At 45.3% G+C, this 20,116-nt stretch overlaps 2 protein-coding genes and 1 non-coding gene across 3 annotated transcripts; all 3 read left to right on the top strand.

Annotated features, from left to right (window-relative positions):
• The first annotated feature begins 1,693 nt into the window (after nt 1-1,693).
• On the top strand, nt 1,694-12,215 carry spinb (spindlin b). The gene is made up of 7 exons (XM_085295686.1): nt 1,694-1,844; nt 6,152-6,487; nt 6,572-6,620; nt 6,763-6,857; nt 7,048-7,203; nt 7,512-7,745; nt 8,211-12,215. The coding sequence occupies exons 2-7, from the start codon at nt 6,436-6,438 to the stop codon at nt 8,408-8,410; spliced, it is 786 nt and encodes a 261-aa protein (XP_085151812.1). The 5' UTR covers nt 1,694-1,844; nt 6,152-6,435; the 3' UTR covers nt 8,411-12,215.
• A 2,110-nt stretch (nt 12,216-14,325) lies between these two features.
• On the top strand, nt 14,326-14,423 carry LOC146563225 (small nucleolar RNA U13). Its single transcript, XR_014894741.1, has one exon. It is a non-coding gene; the product is annotated as a small nucleolar RNA U13 (small nucleolar RNA).
• Nucleotides 14,424-14,822: 399 nt separating this feature from the next.
• mak16 (MAK16 homolog (S. cerevisiae)) lies at nt 14,823-18,763 on the top strand. Its single transcript, XM_085295684.1, has 10 exons — nt 14,823-15,454; nt 16,029-16,078; nt 16,161-16,270; nt 16,357-16,421; nt 16,632-16,783; nt 16,890-16,944; nt 17,389-17,463; nt 17,541-17,651; nt 17,767-17,832; nt 18,058-18,763. The coding sequence occupies exons 1-10, from the start codon at nt 15,440-15,442 to the stop codon at nt 18,268-18,270; spliced, it is 912 nt and encodes a 303-aa protein (XP_085151810.1). The 5' UTR covers nt 14,823-15,439; the 3' UTR covers nt 18,271-18,763.
• The last annotated feature ends 1,353 nt before the right edge of the window (nt 18,764-20,116 follow it).

Below are 20,116 nucleotides of genomic sequence, written 5' to 3'. Positions count from 1 at the left end.
AATACAATGGATCACTTTTTAGCAAGCGGGGGAAAGGCGGGCCTCAGCTGTGGAAGATTTTCTTTTTTGGCGTCAGCGCGAACACGCACGGGCACAAACGTCAAGGCAGCCCGCGTGACCAACTGCACTTCTGGTGATGGTTTTTCAAAATAAAGGCCTGACTGGCTGTGACTGTAAATTTATGGTACACAGTTATTTAAAAATTTTAAACAAAACTGTTAGTTAAAATAACAGCGCTATCTATGTTTTCGTTTTGTTAATGTTTGTTTTTTTAAATCATAGCTTCTTCAACATAAAATAAGTCTTGTTGTGTCTACAATAATAATATCTACATGGATAATCTTTGCGGGTTGAAAGTCGCCACTCTTTGTGTGTGTGTTTCCTTTGCTTGTTTTAATTGTTTCATTAACCTATAAAAACACATAAGTATCCTGTAATCACAGTCAGGTCGTTAGGAATTATAAGTAACTTGCTGGCAATCCTTCTACTGAGAATTTACTGTATTTTTTTTAGCAGTCTTTCACTGGACTGACTGTAACATCTGTAAGAAAGCACCGCTGTCCTGTAGAGACTTTTAACGATAACTTACTCATTTCCCTCAAAAATCTACAAATCAAAAACCATTAAATTATTCATTACCGTAAATCATTTTAATCATTCCTTGTTTAACAGAAATATGATCTATAATTATTTTTGCTCTGTGCTCAATATTCAAAACTGTGAAAACATATTCTCTTTTACCACAATGAGCTGCAGCGAGGTCTGTAGGAAACTGAATGCTTAAAGCCAAAAGAGTCAAACAGTGACGACAGTTTAGACTGGGTCCTTCTTTGACTGAGTACTGATAAACCTATAAATGACATTCTGAATTTATCCGGCTTCAGGCAAAAAAAGCTCCAAAACACGATCATGTGTCGTTTTACAGTGCAGCTGTCTCTCTTCATACTCTCCTGAAAAAGAGAACTTAATATCAATGAGATTGCCTGTTTACATAAAGGATTTCATTTCTTAAGAAGAAGAATAGAAAAGATCAGAGTTATTAAACCCAGTCTGACAATTAGTGATACACACTTTCAATGTGCAATTTCAATAAGCCTATAGGCCAGGGTTTTCCACTTTCTGCTTTCCGCTGATGATCTTGTACTGTGTCATTATTTGTCATATTAAAATGTTGATAGTCCAGTATTTTAACATGTCATATTCTGACCTGTGTGTTTATTATAATATCTTTGAGTTTGGCATTTCTGTTGCTACACGAGCCTTAAAGTTTTATGTGGACTTTTTTTATCTCCCAGTCACCACTGAAGTTAAAAAGTGTTTCAGATTAAAAGCAGGAGACCCGATTGCCTGTTTTCAGTGCTGAAGAGCTTACTCTCCCACAGGCTTCTGTAGAATCACTTGCCACGGGTCGCCCCCTTGTGGAAGTTTGAAAGTTCAATTCCATTTTATTTATATAGTGCCAAATCACAACAACAGTAGCCTTGAGGGGGCGACCCAGGGTAAGTGATGGGAGAGTAAGCTCTTCAGCACTGAAAACAGCCAATCAGGTCACCTGCTTTTAATCTGAAATACTTTTGCACTTTAGTGGTGACTGGGAGATAAAAAAAAAAAAAAGTCCACATAACACTTGAAGGAAAGCATTTCCTTCATTTCATCTTTTACTTTGGTGGCAATATGTAGAGCCGGCGCTCTTATTTTGAAGGGGCGCGCCGCCTCTTTCCCGCCCTCCCTCCATCTTGGCGCAGCTAGCTTGACGCAGCGGAGCACCAAAGGGAGGCTGAGCGGATCAATTTGGAGCCTCGGCGGCTGATCGGGATTATGCGGCGCTTCTGATCTCTGTGTCGGTAAGAACGTGCGACCCTCACGCGCCGCCGGTGACCGAGCCGTGCGTGCGCCGCTGTTTGTGTGCAGAGCCGCGCGCTCAGCGGCCGTTTTCTCCGCAGCAGACCTCCCTTCTCCTTTGTTCGCCTGCGCCTGCTCTCGCACCGCTGCGGGTTTTCTCGGTACTGGCGCAACATGGCCGCCGCGCGTGCGGGAGAACGAGCCAATTAGCTGCGCGCATATTTTGATATTTAGCGTGAGGATGCAGCTCGATGAGGAGGAGGAGGGGGGCGGGTAAAAGTGTGACCTCTGCGTGGTCATCTTCATCACCACCATCATCAGCAGCAGCAGGACTAGCTCCTCCAGCCTTCAGGTGCGGAGGGAGCAGCTCTAAGAACCGCTGTGTGTGGGTTTGAAGCCACAACAGTGAGTCGGTCCGGTGTCAGCAGGCCGTCCTCACCTGCCACACAGTCCGGAGGCAAACACCTGAGGTCGGTCCCCCGGTCAACCCCCCTCTCCCCGTGGAGTAAAGGTGTAATCATAATAACCAAAGTATTTTTTATGGCAGAGCTAAAAAAAAAAAAAATGTCAGCAAACTAAAGTTTTAGGTGTTTCCAAGTGGCCGGAGGGCGGAGGTTATCCACTGTGGGGAGGATACTACTCGCGAGCTTAGTGACACTTCACACGTAGGTGTTTTGCTGTTTTTTAGTTTATTTTCTCTCATCTGCACACCTTCTGTTTGCTTGGTTTTTTAAAACAATAAAATTAATTTTTCGTAATTTTGTGCTCCAAAATTGGGAGATGTCGGCCCTCTCGCACTAAATTTAAGTCCAATTGCCTCTTTTTAGTTTCTAGTGTCCCTGAACTTCTGTAGTTGTCAGACTTGTTGTTGTTTCTCTGTGACAAATCTGAACCACGATTAGAAAACCTTCCAATAATCGTTTCAAACGGAGTTTACTTGATGCTGATCGTCTTACAGGCATCTGTAGAGCAGGAATTCCCTCAGATATGGACTGCTGTTTGTCAGGTTAAATCCAGACAAGTTCCCCACACTGTCACAATAGGAGCAGAGCCAAAGTGCGTTACGTCCCATGATGTTTCATTCTGGACTGGAATGTGAGCGTGATGACAGTGGAGATGGAAAAATGTATAAACGTTAGATAAAAGTCAAGAAGGCAGCACATTTAATGAAAGTAGGAGTGGTCCCAGCGTGGAGCCTTGGGGGATGCCACACTCCACGGGGCGGACAAAACTGAGAAGTTTCCTGCTTTGAAGGGGCAAATGAGCAGTGATCAACCATCACGGAACAAAAGCCACGACTTAAACGACATGAGCTGGAAACACTTGTAACAAACAACACAGTGGATCCACAACGCTGTGAAAAACTCTTAGATTTAAAAACAAAGTCAGTATTTTAAAGCAAAACCTCTTTTTTTCCTTTTAACCTGCGGATCGTTCCAGATGCACCGAGGACACAGGGTCAGACTTCATGACCTTTGAACGGGTCGCCGCGGTTCTCCATGTATGTTGCTCACCATTCTAGTAAATCTGAAGGACACACTTTGGTCTTAATGATTTCTGCAAAAGTAACTCAATGGTTAAATTATAGGGAAAAGTTTTAGCCGTTATATTTTCATACAAAACTCAAACCGGATTCAAGCTAAGTTTAAACGGGTCACTGGTGGATTTTAACAGGTCGCTGAAAATAGAAGCCTGAGGAGGAAAGCCTGCAGTGTGAGGAAACAAAGGCTTATTTTGAGCTGTAAATCACGCAGAGCTACTGTGAGAGAGCAGAATAATTCATCTTTACTAACGAACTCTTAATGTTACCAGATCTATTCAGAATATTGTCTGGAAATCAGATTTAATAAGTAAGTGTCTTATTTCTTCCTGACGTGCGCGTGTCTTTGAGCGCGGTGTGCCATTAAAGGATGTAGGTGAGCAGCTTTGGTGTCATTTACAAAGCAGATACGTGGATTCAGTTCAAGATTGTAGAAATATTTCATTACAAATTCATATTGAGTCCAGAGTTTGTTGATCAGATGATGATATTCTTGAATAAAGTATCAGGTTTTGTCAGTGTAGCGCTTACAGACGGGTTTGTTTGGGTCCCTGTTTGGATTCAGTGTGAGAAGGTTTCCCTGCAGATGCTCATTCACCTGTCCGGAGTTTAAAGGCTGCTTCTCAGAGTGACCCTCTATCCTGCTCTTCTGCTGCGAGTCTGCCGTTACGCGGTGATGTCACTGTGACCTGGCGGTTGGTGTCGCAGCAGCAGGTCTGTGGTTTCTGCTGCAGGTGCGGTGACAGCTGCAAACATCAGGAGCAGCTCGGTGCGAATCCTCCCGCCGCCGTTTGTGACCTGGTTAAAGCGTGGAGGGGATTTTCAGGCTCAGTCCTGTTTTCTGTTTGGTTACCAGAGGAAGGCATCTTTGTTCACACCAACTGTTCTACCTGCTGCAGTTCTGTTTTTACGTAGATCTGATCTTTCTAGAGAGGAAGTGACGAGGGTGACTGACTTCTCGTGGTCCTTGAGCTGATTTATCAGATGGTAGGAGGGCTGGTTAACGCTTCGCTTTCTTATTTGGCAGGAACTATATTATTATATATAATAATATGTATTAAAAGACTGTGTGGATATTCGTCTGCTTGGATTTGTTTTTCATGCACAGGTGTTATGTTTTTAATTTTTTTATGTGAATAATATCTACCATCTCACTGCATCGATGCCCAACAAAGAAGGATTATTTTGAACTTTGGATCATGCAAAACTGCTGTAGTAGAGTCCAAGAGCAAAAACGTGGCACTTTCATTAAAAACTACAAGATAATGATCAAACATCTATTAAATTAATAATCTGTGTGTCATTAAAAGATGGTGAGGTCCATATACTTGCACTGGTGCTGTCTTTGTTGTTTCAGCTCTTAACCACAACCTGAATTTCCTCAATTCCTGCAGATTTGCAGGAGTCGAATAAATGTGTGTTAGCTTCAGTTCAGTGCTGTATTTCTGGCCTAAAGCTGACAGATACAGCTGTGATCCAGAGTTATAGAACCATCCTGGTCCCGTACAGCTGGAGGAGGAAATAATCCATCTACAGCTCTGCTGTCACTCCCAACATAAATGAAGACAGGAAACTAAACAGCAGTGACGTTTGTAGGGTTACTGAAGTTGGGCTAGCTGGTATATAATGATGTGCTACGTGATCTCTAGCGACACAGCTATGTTAGCATAAACACAGTGAAGCTGGAGGATGAACGCTAACACTTTTCCACTCGATAAAAGTTAACGTGAAGGTTCCTGATGGTTAGAGACAAATACAGTCACATGGCAGGATGCTGTAAACGGGCCAAACTTCAGTCAGGAGAACAACTGAGATAATCCATCCACAATACGAGGTTAGTGATTAATATACTGCTGCATGGGCTGGGCTGGAGTTACATCAGAAGGGCTTAAAAATTGCGTTTTAAAATGAATAGGGATGATAATTAAAACCAAGAGAGGCCGACACGGATCACTGACTGTTTTTCGGGGATTGTTGACATCAAATAGAACGAGATACAAAACATTAAAACATGTTAAAAACACAACAGCTTTAATAAACACAGAGCAGTTTGGGCCCAGAAGCAAAATTCATACATCATCACTTAAAGAGCGGATCAGGCTGTAAACATGTTTGTTTCTTTTGTTTTAACGTGTGAGTCTATGGGACTGACTCACTGCTCACTGAGTAACAAACAGCAGGTTGCAGCATTCCTGACCTTTGACCTCTGACCTTTAGAGCCTTTGACTGCCAACCAGTAATCAGATTAGTCACAAACTCTGCTTTAAATGTATCCAACGCTGGACGTTTTACCTTCAGCAGAGATTTAAAAGGAGACGCCTTCAGCTGCTGTGATTGGTCAGGATCCATAAAACATTAACGTCGCTGCATTCAGTCCGACCTGCGAGATTCATCAGGCTAATCAGTCCTTGCTGTTCACCACGAGTCACTCTGCTGACCTTTTGACCTCCAGTCTAGCAACTGCTCTCATCCAATCAAACGTTGTTAAACTCGTGACTGATAAACTGAGTTTCCTGTTTGGAGTTTTTGTTGTTTAACTGTCAGGATGCATCGTTTAGACTTCCTGTTTCAGCCTTGTGTGCCATGTTTGTTTGTTTGTTTGTTTGTTTTCTCTTTTAAAACTTACACATTTTTATTTGGCTTTTCTTTAACAAAACAAGCTTTTTAAACTTTACGTAGTGGTTGTATTAAAACGTCTATATTAAATTCATCACTCTGATGTAAAACGTTGGCATTTACGTGTCCGTGTCTCCGTCTTTTCCTCCTCAGATTGAACGCATCGTTCCCGTATAGGTTCTGGCAGCTGTGACGTCACTTCCAGGCGTTAGTCTGTACCCAGCCTGAATGCAGCCTCTCCAGGGTCCAGCCTAATTCCTGGTGCTCCTTCACTCCCACCTCCTCCCTCCTCTCCCCACCCTTTCCCCCTTCCTGCCCCACCCCTCCTTTCCTCCATCCTCATCCTCCACCCTCCACATCAGCCTCGTCTTAACACAAACTCCCAGCATTTAGCCCGGACTGCTGGTGTGGTTGGCTGCTCCTCTACAGGTGGATGAATGAAGACCCCCTTCAAGAGCCCAACGGCGCCGCGGCCCCGAGCGGACGGAGGTGAGTTACATGAGCGAGGCGCTCCACCCATGTCCGTGACACGCTGCCGACTGGTCATCAGACTGATGTGTTTGTGTGTTTCAGGACATTCGGGCGTCTCTGCAAACATGATGAAGAAAAAGAATCCGCACAAGTAAAACAGTTTTTTTTTCATTTGTACAATAAAGTTTTTAATTAAAAGACACAACAAATGAATGAAAAGTCACCAGCTCGCACCGGTGTCACACCATCTTCTCCTCCTCACCCTTCATCGTGTCTGAACCGCCTCCCTGCAGGAAGCAGAGGACCAGCGTGGGTCCCAGCAAGACCCTGACTCAGCCCAGAAGGAACATCGTGGGCTGCAGGATCCAGCACATCTGGAAGGAGGGCAGTAAGTCGGCTCCATGTGATTCTCCTCTGTCTCATTTTCCTTTTGATGCTTCATATTTGATTAGTTTGGCGAGTTAAACATTAACATGTCCCTCAGTGGATCAAATGATGGTTTATAGAAACGCAGAAAGTTAAGCATCGTGTGAGAACGAGTCACCTGTGCTGGTGTTTACGTGTCTGCTTCCTCTCAGGTAAGTCGTCGCAGTGGAAGGGGACGGTCCTGGACCAGGTGCCCGTTAACCCCTCCCTCTACCTGATCAAATACGACGGCTTCGACTGCATCTACGGCCTGGAGCTGTACACCGACGAGCGGGTGGTGGGGCTGGAGGTTCTGCCCGACAGAGTGGGTGAGGAGCCACCCGTCATGGCCGCCGCGTTTGGCTCGTGGCGGAAATAAGCTGTCAGCCGCAGCGACACACGGCCAGACGAGTTTTAACGTGTGACTGTCACAAACTTTATGGACATCGAGGTCCGCAGCAGCGGCTGCTGATTGGCTCATTGTGTCAGACGTTTTCTGTTGTATTGCTGCAGATTAAGCCAAATACTCGAGTAAATGCACGTAGTTACTGCTGTTACTTTATTTAACATCCTGCCCGGCGTCCCAATGATGTAACCGCACCTCTCCGTGTGTCTCTCTGTCCCGCGATTGGTCCAGCTCCGGCCCGTGTGACCGACTCACTGCTGGCAGACACGATGATCGGTAAGGCGGTGGAGCACATGTTCGAGACGGAGGACGGGCCGAAGGAGGAGTGGAGGGGGATGGTGCTGGCCCGCGCTCCCATCATGACCTCCTGGTTCTACATCACCTACGAGAAGGACCCGGTGCTCTACATGTACCAGCTGCTGGACGACTACAAGGAGGGCGACCTGCGCATCATGCCCGACTCCAGTGAGTGTGAGCGCACTGGGCGGCGTCACAGCTCGCCACGTTTTTCTCTGTTTCAGTAAAAAGTGAAGCAGGAAACAGAGAGCTGAAGCAGCGAGTTGTTGGCATCAAAGAACCAACGTGTTCATGAGTGGGAGCGCTGCCAGTGCTCGCAGGCTCAGCTTCCTTCCTGTGTGTGTGAGAGTAATCCACATGTGGGCCTTTATCGGCTTCTGTGCCATCCAGACGCTTTCTGCTTCCACGCTGGCTGATGTGGGTTCCTTTCAAGGTTTCACTCAAACAAGCTCAGCGCTGCTTTGGTTTTCTGTTTCATGAGGCAGAGTACTCGAGTAAATATTACTGCTGGTGCTTCCTGATTATCAAACACCTGCTGCTTTGGTGTGTTTAATACTCTATCAGTCGCCTCGTGATCAAATTCTGCAAAGACGATAAATAAAGTTGACCTTTTCTCTGTGTTCGTGTCTGCAGACGACAGCGTGACGGCGGAGCGAGAGCCCGGTGAAGTGGTCGACAGTCTGGTGGGCAAACAGGTCGAGTATGCCAAAGAGGACGGCGGGAAGAGGTCGGGAATGGTGATCCACCAGGTGGAGGCCAAACCCTCCGTCTACTTCATCAAATTCGACGACGACTTCCACATCTACGTCTACGACCTGGTCAAGACCTCCTAAGACCAGAAACCCTGTTTAAAAAAGACTTGCTGAGAACCACCAACCCCCCCAGAAACCCTCTGCCCAGTGCAGACCAGTCAGCTCTGTACTCTCTTTGGTGAAATGCCTTAAAACAGGACAAAAATCCAGACAGCGCCCTTCAGACCAGCTCCAGTCGTCCATCGCTCATCGTTCCACTTTCACAAAATCGGTTTTTGAATAAATAAAATCTGCTTCACCCAGAGGTGTAGAGAGGACTCGATCCTGAGACCCCCACAGAGAGAACGCAAGGTTTTCTGAATAAGTACTCCCTTCCCTGAACCCCGTCGGACCCTCTGCGACCTCCGTTATCTGACGAAGAGGGGGGCGAGCAGCTCTGCGGGGGTCGATGAAGGGACGGGACTTCAGGAGCCGCATTCTCGACGACGTCTATCTGCAAACCAACACTGAGAGATGCAGCGGGGAAACAGACTTTGGGTTCATCACTTGTCTCTTTCTTGTTGCTGTTTGTGTCCCACAATCATTTTATGTTTCACATCAAACATCTTCAGTGTTTGTTTTCCCAAATTCAGCATCCAGGAAACAGCAAAGTGTGAATGAAGACACCATACTGTTGTTTTCTGAGCATGTTTTCCATCATTGCAGCTGTGATTTGGGTTCACATCTGTCGTCTCCGTCATAAAAACAGCTGTCCTGGTTGGCTCCAAAGCTGATGTTGGATCTTAAACACAAAATAGTTTTTTTATAAAGGTGTGCTCCCCTTCCTCCTGCTGCTGCTGTAGAGTTTACATGGTTTGTGTCATACCTTTTCTCTGTATTGACACCTTTATGTTTTTATCTGTTGTGTATACTTTTTATCACCCACTTAGCTTGTAGGACGCTTGCGGCTGTTGCAGGTGTGTACAATAATGTTTCTATAACTGACGGATTTCACTTTGCTCACTGACTCTGGATTTGGGCGCTCGTCCCCGGGTTCACGGCTCGCTGTAAAACAGCATAAACTCTTAGCTGATGTAGCTCCGCCCATCACAGTAGGTGGTCTTTTTTTTTTTTTTTTCTTGCACCAAACAGCTGACGCATAAACAGCCATGTTGCCTGAACCACATCTCGTGTGCCTGATTAAAAGATCTCAAACTATATGTTTAAAAATCCAACATAATTTCCTTTGTAGTTGCCAAACAGTTCATTCTGGTTCTGGATCCAAACGGATTTCAGTCCAGAACATTCCTGTTAGACGACACGTCCCAGGTGAAATACGTTTTGGTTTACAGCGGAGTCTCATCAGCGCGGTTTTTTTCCCCCTTTTTCCAGCGCGAGGAAACGGTTTAAAGTTCTCATCCTGGACTCTGCATTCCCAAGCTCTAGAACAAGTCTTCGTCCTCTAGAACTAAAATACCCAAGTTTAACATCTCACCGCGTTCGTTTGCCGTTTAGGTTCAAGGTTTTCTGTTAGATTTCCCACAAGTTCTACAACACTGAGGCAAACATTGTAGACAGTCTTGAGAACCCCAGCTTCCCTGATTCTGGGCCAAATCTGGATTAGACATCTTAACATCCTCTCAGATTTGGACCTTAACCTGCTCTTCTGGACCCTGTTTGTCTGTTTCCGTCAACATATATAACAGACATTTTTATTGTCATTATTATTTTATTGTTTTTGTTTTTTTTAATTATTCAAGAATCTGTTTTATGTTGTCCCAACGTCTGTCCTCTTGGTCGCAGAACCAACTGTCCTAAACTGCCCAGCTATACATCCTAGAACATGAAGGTCGAAATATTCTAGAAAATCAAACATGTTCAGCTTCTGAGGTTTTTGTGGGATAATTGTTTTTTATATTCTAGACTTTTGTTTTGTTCTAGAGTCTGTTTTTCAGTATTGTTTCCCATGAAAGTCTCCGATTCAAGAATGTATCTGGTTTGGAAAGATGATTATGACTTCCAGAGTTGACAAAATATCTTTCAGCAGTTCAGCTAATGTTCGGGGCTCTGTGGTTTTACATCAAACTATGTGCTGCTCTGGATGACTCTGGTTCTGGAGGATATTTGATTGATTGAACAAAAACGTTTTTTCAAGTGTTGGAAAAAGTCAGTTTTTTTCCTAGACATCATATGATGGAACATTTATTTCTTCAGTATTTCATTTGTTCCCCCCCCCCCACACACACACACACACACACACACACACACACTCTTCATCCTGTCTGTGTTGGTTCTGGACGGTCAGATTCTAGAATCGTTTAACTGTGGAACCTTTTTCAGGTTTGATCTCAAACAGCGCTGGAATATTTTACGGAGTCTAGAACAAATCTTAAATCCTTTTTACAGTTTATTCTAGAATCTGTTTCCAGAATTGCACTAAAATAGATTTTATGTGTATTTTCATTCAAAGAAGAATGCTTGTAGAGTCTTTGGTTGAAATTGTGTTGAATCCTTCTTTACTTGAGACTCTGGAACCTTCTACAACATCAGGCCCAGGCTGCTGTAGAATCAGTGGAAGCCACGTGGAGGCGTGTCGACAGTTTCCTTACTAATTCGAGAGCGTACGTGCAGAAAATGGAGCCTGCACATTTGAAGCTCTTTGAGAGCTGCGGTTTGATTCTGTGCGATGCGAGGAAAACGTTGAAGCTGTTTTTGGTCTTTTTGTTTTCAGATTCTAGAAAACATTTGTCTCTGATTGGAGTCACTTCTCTAGAGCTGTTCTGGTTTACGTGTGAGTTCTGATTGAAGGCTTGTTGAGGTTCTGTTTTCAGAATCTGATCCCACACGATTCTAGAATCTGTACTTTAATATCCCGTCAGAATGCACATGATGAAAATGCCGTTGAAGGATTCCCACCTTATGTTGTTTTTCCTTAGGCTCTAGAAGCCGTGTCCTCATCCTGTCACTTACGTCAGAGTCTAGAGCTCTTTGTCGGTTTGTCTCAGATTGAAATCATCTGTTGTTTTTCTAAACTCTTCAGATTTGATTTGATTATTTTGTATTTTTATTTTATCGGCTGGAGGACGCAGGAACCTGAACACGTTCTGGATGGTGGATTCATACACGTGCACGTATGTCTGCTCACTGTGGCGTGAGCTCCGGCACATTTCACACAGGCTTAATTCCATAATCTGTTCATCCCATCCACGGCTGCTCTAGAGTCACCGTGACGTTGTTAGGCGTGTTACTTGGCTTCACTACAGTTTACTACAGTTACGAATCACAGGATGTGCTGAGAGACTCCGGGGTGGGGGTCGGGCTTGGGGGGTGATGTGAATGCCGAGCCTCCCTGATGTGGAGTGGTGCGTTCAGGAGACATTTGTACTTTCCAGGAAACCTTTGATGTGTAGCGTGTGTGTGTGTGTGTGTGTGTGTGTGTGTGTGTGTGTGTGTGTGTGTGTGTGTGTGTGTGTGTGTGTGTGTGTTCAGAGCAGTGTTGTTTTTGCATGCATATATTAGCTCTGTGTAAATCGATGTGAGTTGCATGTCCGTGTAGTTTTCAGTTGTCCGGCTGTCTGTTGTGGCTTTCGGTGCCTTTTTGTTTCTTCTTCTTTTACTTGTCCCCCGTGTCCCTGATGACATTTGTTGTCGGGTTAATGGTCCAAAAAAAGAAAGGGGAAAAGCATTAAACGGGATCCTGGACCAGCAGGGCACGCAGCCGTTACGAGTCCAGCAGCAGAGCTTGTACAGACGTCGCAGCGGCGGTAATGTGTGTGAACTCTGTTTTGGTTTTGTTCAGTTTTTGGGTGGATCGTCCCTTTAAAGTGTGCCAACCTACAGATGCCAGTGTTGTACAGCAGTGAAAAGCTCACTATTTACTAAAATAAACTGTTTCTCTGTTTTTGCACTCGGACTCGCTCGTTCTTTCTGCCTCCGACACTTCGTTCTGTACAAACTGTGACACACTGATCCTCAGAGAGAGCAGAAACCAGATTTTGGCTTTAGACTGGGACTGGGTGTAAAATGGATTTGGGTTCACTTTTTAACACAGACAGTGGATCTTTGCTGAACTTGTGTAGTTACCAAAGTAGAAGTGGATCATTATCTTAAAGCGATAATGTTCCAAAACACAAGTCCACCTGTGATTGGCTCAGAAAACACAAAGTTTTTGCAGTCGGAGTCTGTTTATGAGGTTTATTAAGTATTAAATATTTAGAGTCGTTTGAACATTGCTCTCACTTTAATTGTAACGAAGTGTTTTGAGAGGATAGTCGTGTCCCATATCAAAGAATCCATCCCGGACACATTCGACTCTGCAGGTTTGCATATCGGAAGAATCGTTCTACCGAGGACGCCGTTAATGCAGCGTTCCACACAGCCCTCTCACGCCTCGAATATAAGGACACCTATGTTCGAATGCTGTTTATAGACTACAGCTCAGCATTCAACACCGTCAGCCCAAACAGACTGGTGGAAAAGCACCTCACAGGCAGGCTTCAGGCAGTCAGAGTTGGTATCTCACGTACAAAGATAGTGAGCCCAGGGACCCCCCAAGGCTGTGTGCTCAGTCCACCCCTGTACACCCTCTTCACCTATGACTGCATCCCCTCCCAGAGCAACACCTCCATCATTAAGTTTGCTGACAACACAACCATTGTTAGGCTGATAGCTGTTGGAGAGGAGACGGCCTGCAGTGAAGAGGTGGCTCAGCTGGTGACCTGGTGCCTGGAAAATCTGTCCTTAAATGTTTAGAAGACCACTATGTATTATTAACCCCGATTCTTTTGTCCCCATGATAGAACAGAGAAAACCGACTCATAGTGTGTTAAAACATTTATATTTCTTTTATTCAATCATCTTCTGGAAGAGAGACCCCTGCACAGCCCAAAACGCCAGTTGCAGGATCTCTAACATTTGACGCTCACCATGTGTCTTATATGGTGTTATTTCTGTACTTCAGACGTCACACACAGTTTCATTACAAACAAACTCCTTCTACTCAGTTCTTATTTTCTGTGTCTGATTTATTAATATGCCTGTGCACTAAAACTTCCTGTGCAGAGGGTGAAGACCTTCAAATTCCTCTGCACCCACATCAGTGAGGATCTCACCTGGACCCATAACCACGGCAGATCATCAAGAAGGCTCAACAACGACTCTTCTTCCTGAGGAAGCTGAGAAAATTAGGATTAACCTCCAAACATCTCAGCAATGTTTACAGATGAACAGTTGAGAGTATCCTGACAAACTCCATCAGTGTGGTACGAGAACAGCACCACTCAGGATAGGGACGCACCCACCCACAGCACACACTGTTCACACTCCTGCCATCTGGCAGACGCTACAGGAGTGTGAAAGTAAGGACAACCCACAGGCCATCAGGCTACTGAATCCCTGACTAACTGTCGAACTGTGATTGTCTATCAATAACCTGACCTGTAAATTTGCAACTGTGAACGTTTATATACAATATAACACAACTTCATACAACATAAACAATTTTAAAATTTGCACATTCTGAATATCTTAACACTGTGTTGCATAACTACTTGCACTTTCAAATTTTAACTACACCCTACCTTTGTGTACATAAACACATAAGTACTACATTTATTCTTTATATTAGTTACTTGTTTATTTAGTTGTTTGAAGGGAACTCGCAAAGTAACAATTTGATTGCTCAGCGTAACCATTTGTGTTTTGCGGTGTGTATATGACATTAAACTTCTTCAGTCTTGTGTTTTTATGTTGCAGCTCCCCTCCAGAGCGCTGGGGTCGCTGCAGAGCTGATTTGAACCGCGGTCTTTCCCATAATGCATCGCTCCCGTCAGACCAGAAACCCGTGCTGCTCTCACGTTTTCTCGCTCAGAAACATTAAAACCTTTTGCGTGCCGCGCTGTCGGAGTTTGCGCAGTGAGCTGATGAAGTCAAGAGAAACACTCACGTGAAGAAGAGCACCGTCAGTCAGAGCGCTCGAGCCGCTCCATAAAGCCTCAGAGCGCGTGCGCTGTATTATGATCCTTCTTGTTCAAGAAGTATGATGATTGGTGCGTTCACGGACCATCCGTGTAAGGTGCAGCCTTCTTGTTACGCATGCGCCTCAGCCCGTCTGACCTTGACAAGAAGCATTTATAAGATACGGATCATTAGTCAATGTTTCATATTATCGCTGATCAGGATGTTCCTGCAGTGATGTTCTACTCTACACAGTTCTATCTCAGATTCTGTACTTGTACATGTTTGTAGTAATAGTGTAGTTTTTTAGTGGTGACACTTTCTTTAGTTGTAAACATGCTTTTTACTGTCGGTGCTGTCGTTTTGTTTTGTCTCAGTTATTTAATGATAAATACACATAAACAGAATCCCAGTCAATGTTTTTGAATGACAGGGATGCCACAGACTCGGAGTGGGTGGTGGGTTAGGTGTCACGTCCCAGTCTGGTGGTCTTTACTTACAAACACCTGTACAGGCTACACAACAACTCTTTAAACCACAATCATGTGAACCTGAATGCACCACAGAGCAAAAACATCTGCTTTAGGGTTCACAGAGAAACGGGAGTCATTTTGTTTGAGTGCAGAAGTGGGTCAGTGAACTCAGCACACAGCAGGCCAGCTGACTCCCCAGAGTCTGACTGCACTGACCCATCAACCCAGCGACCTCCACCTAAATGTTGAAGTCAAGCTGAGCTCCGCCAGTAACGTCTCGGTGATGTGTTTAAGTGTTTCCTGTCATGAGTGGAACTTCTAGTTGTGGTTGTACGGGAGATGGGAGGTGTAGATGAAGTTCTCCACCTGGCCGGGTGCATGCTGATGGAGGCTTCTCTGTTTCCAGTGCTTTTCGCTTTTAATCTCTATTCAATCATCTTTATTCAGCAGCAGCCCAATCACGCCGTTTTACACGAATGCATGCGCTAAGTAATAATAACATCTACAACACACGTTACATCTCGAAGTCTCGCGATGTTTCTTCCGGGTGACGTCACTCCGGATGAGATTTCTGTCCAAACACAGATGGTGTCGCCCTGATCGTCCATGTGGTTCCAGGTCTGCTGAAAGTCTCACGCCGTGATCGGAACTTATTTAATTTTATTATATCCGACGAGCCGACCCGCTCTGAGAGGACCCGGAAATGCAGCACGACGACGTAAGTGTCACAAGCTCTTTTACAGCCGCCGAGAAGCGCTGTTAGCTCTGCGTGCTAACGCTAGCTGGCCGGTGAGAGCTCCGGAGTTTAAAGGAACCATGAGCTGAACCGTACTCATTTATCCGGAGATAAAATACGCGTTTCAACACATCACCAGGCTAAATGCTAGCCGGCTCTTCCGGTCACGCCAAATTCCATTAAATAAAATCAGTTTTACCGTTTTTTAGTTTTCCAGCAAACACTCCGATCAATACATCATGAAGCGGAGTCAGTCACAGACCTGCGTGGACCTCACTTCGGCCACAGTTACCCATCATTCTTTTCTCCGTGTGTCGTAAAGATCATCAGGCTCCACATGAAGGAAAAAGACGAACTGTAGTCAGACTTAACAAAAGCTCAGCACGCAACACATCCTTAAATAGATTCACGTAAGCAGAAAAGTGCTAAAATAAATTCACACGATAGTAAGTCTAATGGTGAAGTCTCTCAAAGTTGTGACGAATAATTAAATAAAATCATAAAAAGAAACTGAGGCAGCAGTAATGTGCATCAGTGTGTGATCCGCCCCCTGCAGGTGATCTGGGACATCATTGGAAACACGCAGTTCTGCTCCTTCAAAGTGAAGTAAGTCACGCTCGGCTTGGATTTATCGACTCGTGTCATTGACGAGCTCTGAGCCGTGTCACGTCTTTGTTTCTCTGTCCAGGACCAAGAGTCAGAACTTCTGCCGGAATGAGTACAACCTCACGGGCCTGTGTAACCGCGCGTCCTGCCCGCTCGCCAACAGCCAGTACGCCACCATCAGGGAGGAGAAAGGTGAGTCCTCGCGCTCTCATCAGCTTTACCGGCAGATCTCAGGTCAGCAGGTCTTGGGAGTAACGCGAGGAACGTTTGTGTTTCAGGTCAGTGCTTCCTCTACATGAAGGTCATCGAGAGGGCGGCTTTTCCTGCCAGGATGTGGGAGAAGGTGAGCGGCTAAAGTGGGATTATGTCACTCGTCGTGGTGGATCACCAGACACGGAGACGTCACGTCTCCTGACGATGGCCCGACGTCCTCGACACGGTTTAAAGAATCTGGTGTAAAAGAAGCTAACTTCAGTTTACAAGATTTTAACTCATGCCTCAAACTGTGTGTGTGTGTGTGTGTGTGTGTGTGTGTGTGCGCATGTGCGCGCAGGTGAAGCTCAGTAAGAACTATGAGAAGGCTCTGGAACAGATAGATGAGAACTTGATCTACTGGCCTCGATTCATCCGACACAAATGCAAACAGAGGTTCACTAAAATCACCCAGTACCTGATCCGCATGCGCAAACTGGTCCTCAAAAGGCAGTGAGTACTCAGACCGTACTGCAGTACACAAAGTACTGCGAGTACTGCGAGTAGGAAGCTGGTGTGTCGTCCCGCCGCGTTCATCCTGCTTGTCTGTGTGTTTCAGGAGGAAGCTGGTTCCTCTCAGCAGGAAGGTGGAGACCAGAGAGAGGAGGAAGGAGGTGAGACTTTTAACCACACCCAAAGGTGGCGCTTGACCACCTAACAGAGCTGCAATCAGACTACGAGAGGTCGTAGGTCACATTTTCCTTACAAATTAGGAGCCGAGTTTCGGTTTTCCACAGAGAGGGAACGTTCATGTTGAATAAAGTCCGGCTGGAATTCTTTCCTCGCTTTGAAGAGGAACAGCCGTCGAACTGATATTTAAGGCGGAATGACTGATTCGCAGCATCTGAACGGTCCACCTTAAAAGCTGCTGGCAGCTCCTGTTTAGAGGATTCAGGATTTTTTCCTTTTGTCTGAACTTCATAAAATAAAATGATGCAAACATTTGCTAAAAGTTACCAGAAGCACTGCTCATTCCTCTGTAGTTCATCTCATCGTGACCTTTGACCTGGAACAGGAGCTCTGACGGCCGTCTCTTCTTTGTTGGTGTTTTCTTTTAGGAGAAGGCTCTGATTGCTGCTCAGCTGGATAACGCCATCGAGAAGGAGCTGCTGGAGCGACTTAAACAGGGAACGGTACGACGCCAACGCGACCGCTGCTCGCACGCCAAGGACGATCGTGCGGTTTAACTCACGGTCTATGTTTGTTTCAGTACGGAGACATCTACAACTTCCCCGTGCACGCCTTCGACCGAGCGCTGGAGCAGCAGGACCAGGAGAGCGAGTCAGAGGAGGAGGAAGAAGAAGAAGAGGAGGAGGACGAGGTGATTGAGGCAGCTGTTACTACACCAGCTGCTGAACATGTTTGTAAAACTTTATTCTGAAAGGATGTCCTGTGTGTGTGTGTGCGTGCGTGCGTGCGTGTGTGCGCGCGTGCAGGACGTTGGGCAGAGAGAGTTCGTAGCAGAAGAAGAAGTGGAGGAGAGCGACCTGAGCGACTTTGAGGTAACTCTTCTCTCTAATGACCAGCAGGGGGCGACTGAAGTCTGATGAACTGCTTTCAGGTCGGACTGAATAAGACAGGAAGTTGAGTCAGAGAGGAGCAGGGAGTCAGAATCCAGAGACGCGTTGACGCAGTTTTGTCCTTTCAGACGTCGGTCGCCGCTCTGCTGGCGTGATCTTTAAATGCGATTGTTTGACTGTTACATTAACTGGACTTCCTCCTTGCAGGACATGAACAAGCTGAAGACGAGCAGTGATGAGGAGGAGCAGGACGAGTCCAGCGAGGAGGAGGTTGAAGAGGAGATGGAGGTGCAGACGAAGGCTTCGCGGTCTAAAGGCAAATCTCCAGCGAACGGCTCGGCGGCGAGGAAGAAGCGAGCGTACGTGGAGATCGAGTACGAGCAGGAGACAGAGCCCGCCTCCAAGAGCAGAGCCACGTAGTGACGCTGTGCCCTCGAAGCAAACTGACTGCCGAGGACACGCCCCCTCGCTCCCTCACCTTGTGTTACCACGGCAACATTACATAGCTGAGGGGATTGTCCGACCAGCTCTTCTGTTCATGTTTAAAGTCTCGCTCGGCTGGAAGTCATGTGACCAGCACAGAAAGACACTGATAGGCCCGCAGCTGATCACAAGATTGATTAATTGGCCTTTGATAATCAAACAGCCTGATCAGAATGAGTTTTCCCGTTTCACACTTTAAAGACGAATCCATGACTCGCTGCATGTGATCACATGACTGCTGCTTTCACTTTAAACATGAGCAGGAAGTGGAGCCAAAAACAGAACATTACGTGAGGAAGCGCCCACAGTGACGCGAACGACGACTTTTCTGTTCGCCGCGCTAACGGAGAGAAGACGGACGTGAATGTTTTTCTAAACCCTGTAAACATTTTTATGTTTGAAATAAAAATAAACTTGGAAAAAATGTGAACTTTGAATGCAGTGAATTTTAGTTATAAGTGAATTTAATGTTAACTGAGATAAAAGTCCGACGCACTGCCCTCTGCAGGCAGACAGAAGAATTACAGTTGAACACAAGAGCAGTGAGTCATCGGCGTATATACAGCATATATATAGTTTATTTACAAAGAACTGAGTCTCCACAGTTGGACAATGACAGCTTCAGCTGCAGAGAATCATTGCAAACAATCAGAATAAGCTTTTTTAATTTTAGCAGATTTCTGAAAAATGAACAGACAGAAAAACAGCGACTCCATCACCTGATCTCCACCTCACTGTTATAGTTGCACATGCTTCAGCCAAACAGCAGCGCCTCCCTCAGGCTGATCAGACGATTTTGCTACGAGCACACGGAAAAATAAAAAGGACGTCAGCTGTAGTTTAACCTGATTTCGCTGCATCGTCTTCTCATTAATATATAGAAATTAAGACTCTGAACAGCGTAACGACCGAGGCCATCCCATAAAGTTTTTCCCATTTTGCATAAGAAGTCTTGTGTAATAGTTTTGGATGCTGAGCGCTTTGGCGAGGGAAGCTGAAGGCGCCGATCCCGGTGACGCCTCACAGACTTTTTGGTCACTGCAGAGTAAAAACAAACTTCAGGGGTTTTTTTATTTTGGGGTCGATCAGGAAAAAACAAAGACAGGACGCCTGAAACGCTTCGTGTTTGTTTTCACCGCATAAAGGTTTTATTGTTAAATCACTCATCATAGTTGGAGCGCGCTGCTGTCCACCAATCAGACGACAGCAGAGGGTAAAGTCACATGATCGTGCCCTGTTCAGACAGATGTGGACGCGTCACAACCAGATGCTGAGGTGACGTTTTTACTTCATATAACGTGACCTCGGCGCGAGCAGTGACATGATGACCATACGGCACCCCGGAGGCGACAAAATTCCCCAATTAAGAGATCTGCTGAGTGACGCCATGTTAAATCTACACAAACGGGATAATTTATCATTTCTTGTGTTTTCCTGGGTTTAACCAGTCGACTTTTTCTGGGTCATCATTCACTTTAATACTACAGACAAAAATTTTCAGAATGTTTTAAAATTTACGTCATATTTTCCAATTTCCCCCAAAAATAAAGTGCAACAAAACTGTAGGAATGTAGAAATACACAACAGGTGATTTACATGCATTAAAGGTAATTAAAAACATTAGTGTAATCATTTCAGTAACGATCAAAGATCCTTTTTGTTAATTTCTGTCAAAAAGTTCCAAAACTTTAAATTTTAATAAAATGTGCAATAACCTTCATGTTGAAGAGACTCCAGCTCAGCCAGCCGTACTGTGTGTAATACCACTCTCTACCACAGGATG

The sequence above is a fragment of the Mchenga conophoros genome, linkage group LG12 (genome assembly GCF_057382185.1).
Source record: "Mchenga conophoros isolate Kocher_MC1m ecotype Shallow Benthic linkage group LG12, M_conophoros_male_GT1.1, whole genome shotgun sequence".
Classification (NCBI taxonomy): Eukaryota; Metazoa; Chordata; class Actinopteri; order Cichliformes; family Cichlidae; genus Mchenga; species Mchenga conophoros.
This window is presented reverse-complemented; position numbering and strand designations above follow the sequence as displayed.

What these genes read in the sequence shown, in the direction of transcription:
- mak16 (XM_085295684.1), top strand. An exon ending in AAACTGGTCCTCAAAAGGCA is followed by an intron (nt 16,784 to 16,889) that starts GTGAGTACTCAG and finishes TGTGTGTTTCAG; the next exon opens with GAGGAAGCTGGTTCCTCTCA. An exon ending in CCAGAGAGAGGAGGAAGGAG is followed by an intron (nt 16,945 to 17,388) that starts GTGAGACTTTTA and finishes GTTTTCTTTTAG; the next exon opens with GAGAAGGCTCTGATTGCTGC.
- spinb (XM_085295686.1), top strand. Translation starts at nt 6,436, where the DNA reads ATGAAGACCCCCTTCAAGAGCCCAACGGCGCCGCGGCCCCGAGCGGAC. An exon ending in GCGGCCCCGAGCGGACGGAG is followed by an intron (nt 6,488 to 6,571) that starts GTGAGTTACATG and finishes TGTGTGTTTCAG; the next exon opens with GACATTCGGGCGTCTCTGCA. An exon ending in GCGCATCATGCCCGACTCCA is followed by an intron (nt 7,746 to 8,210) that starts GTGAGTGTGAGC and finishes TCGTGTCTGCAG; the next exon opens with ACGACAGCGTGACGGCGGAG.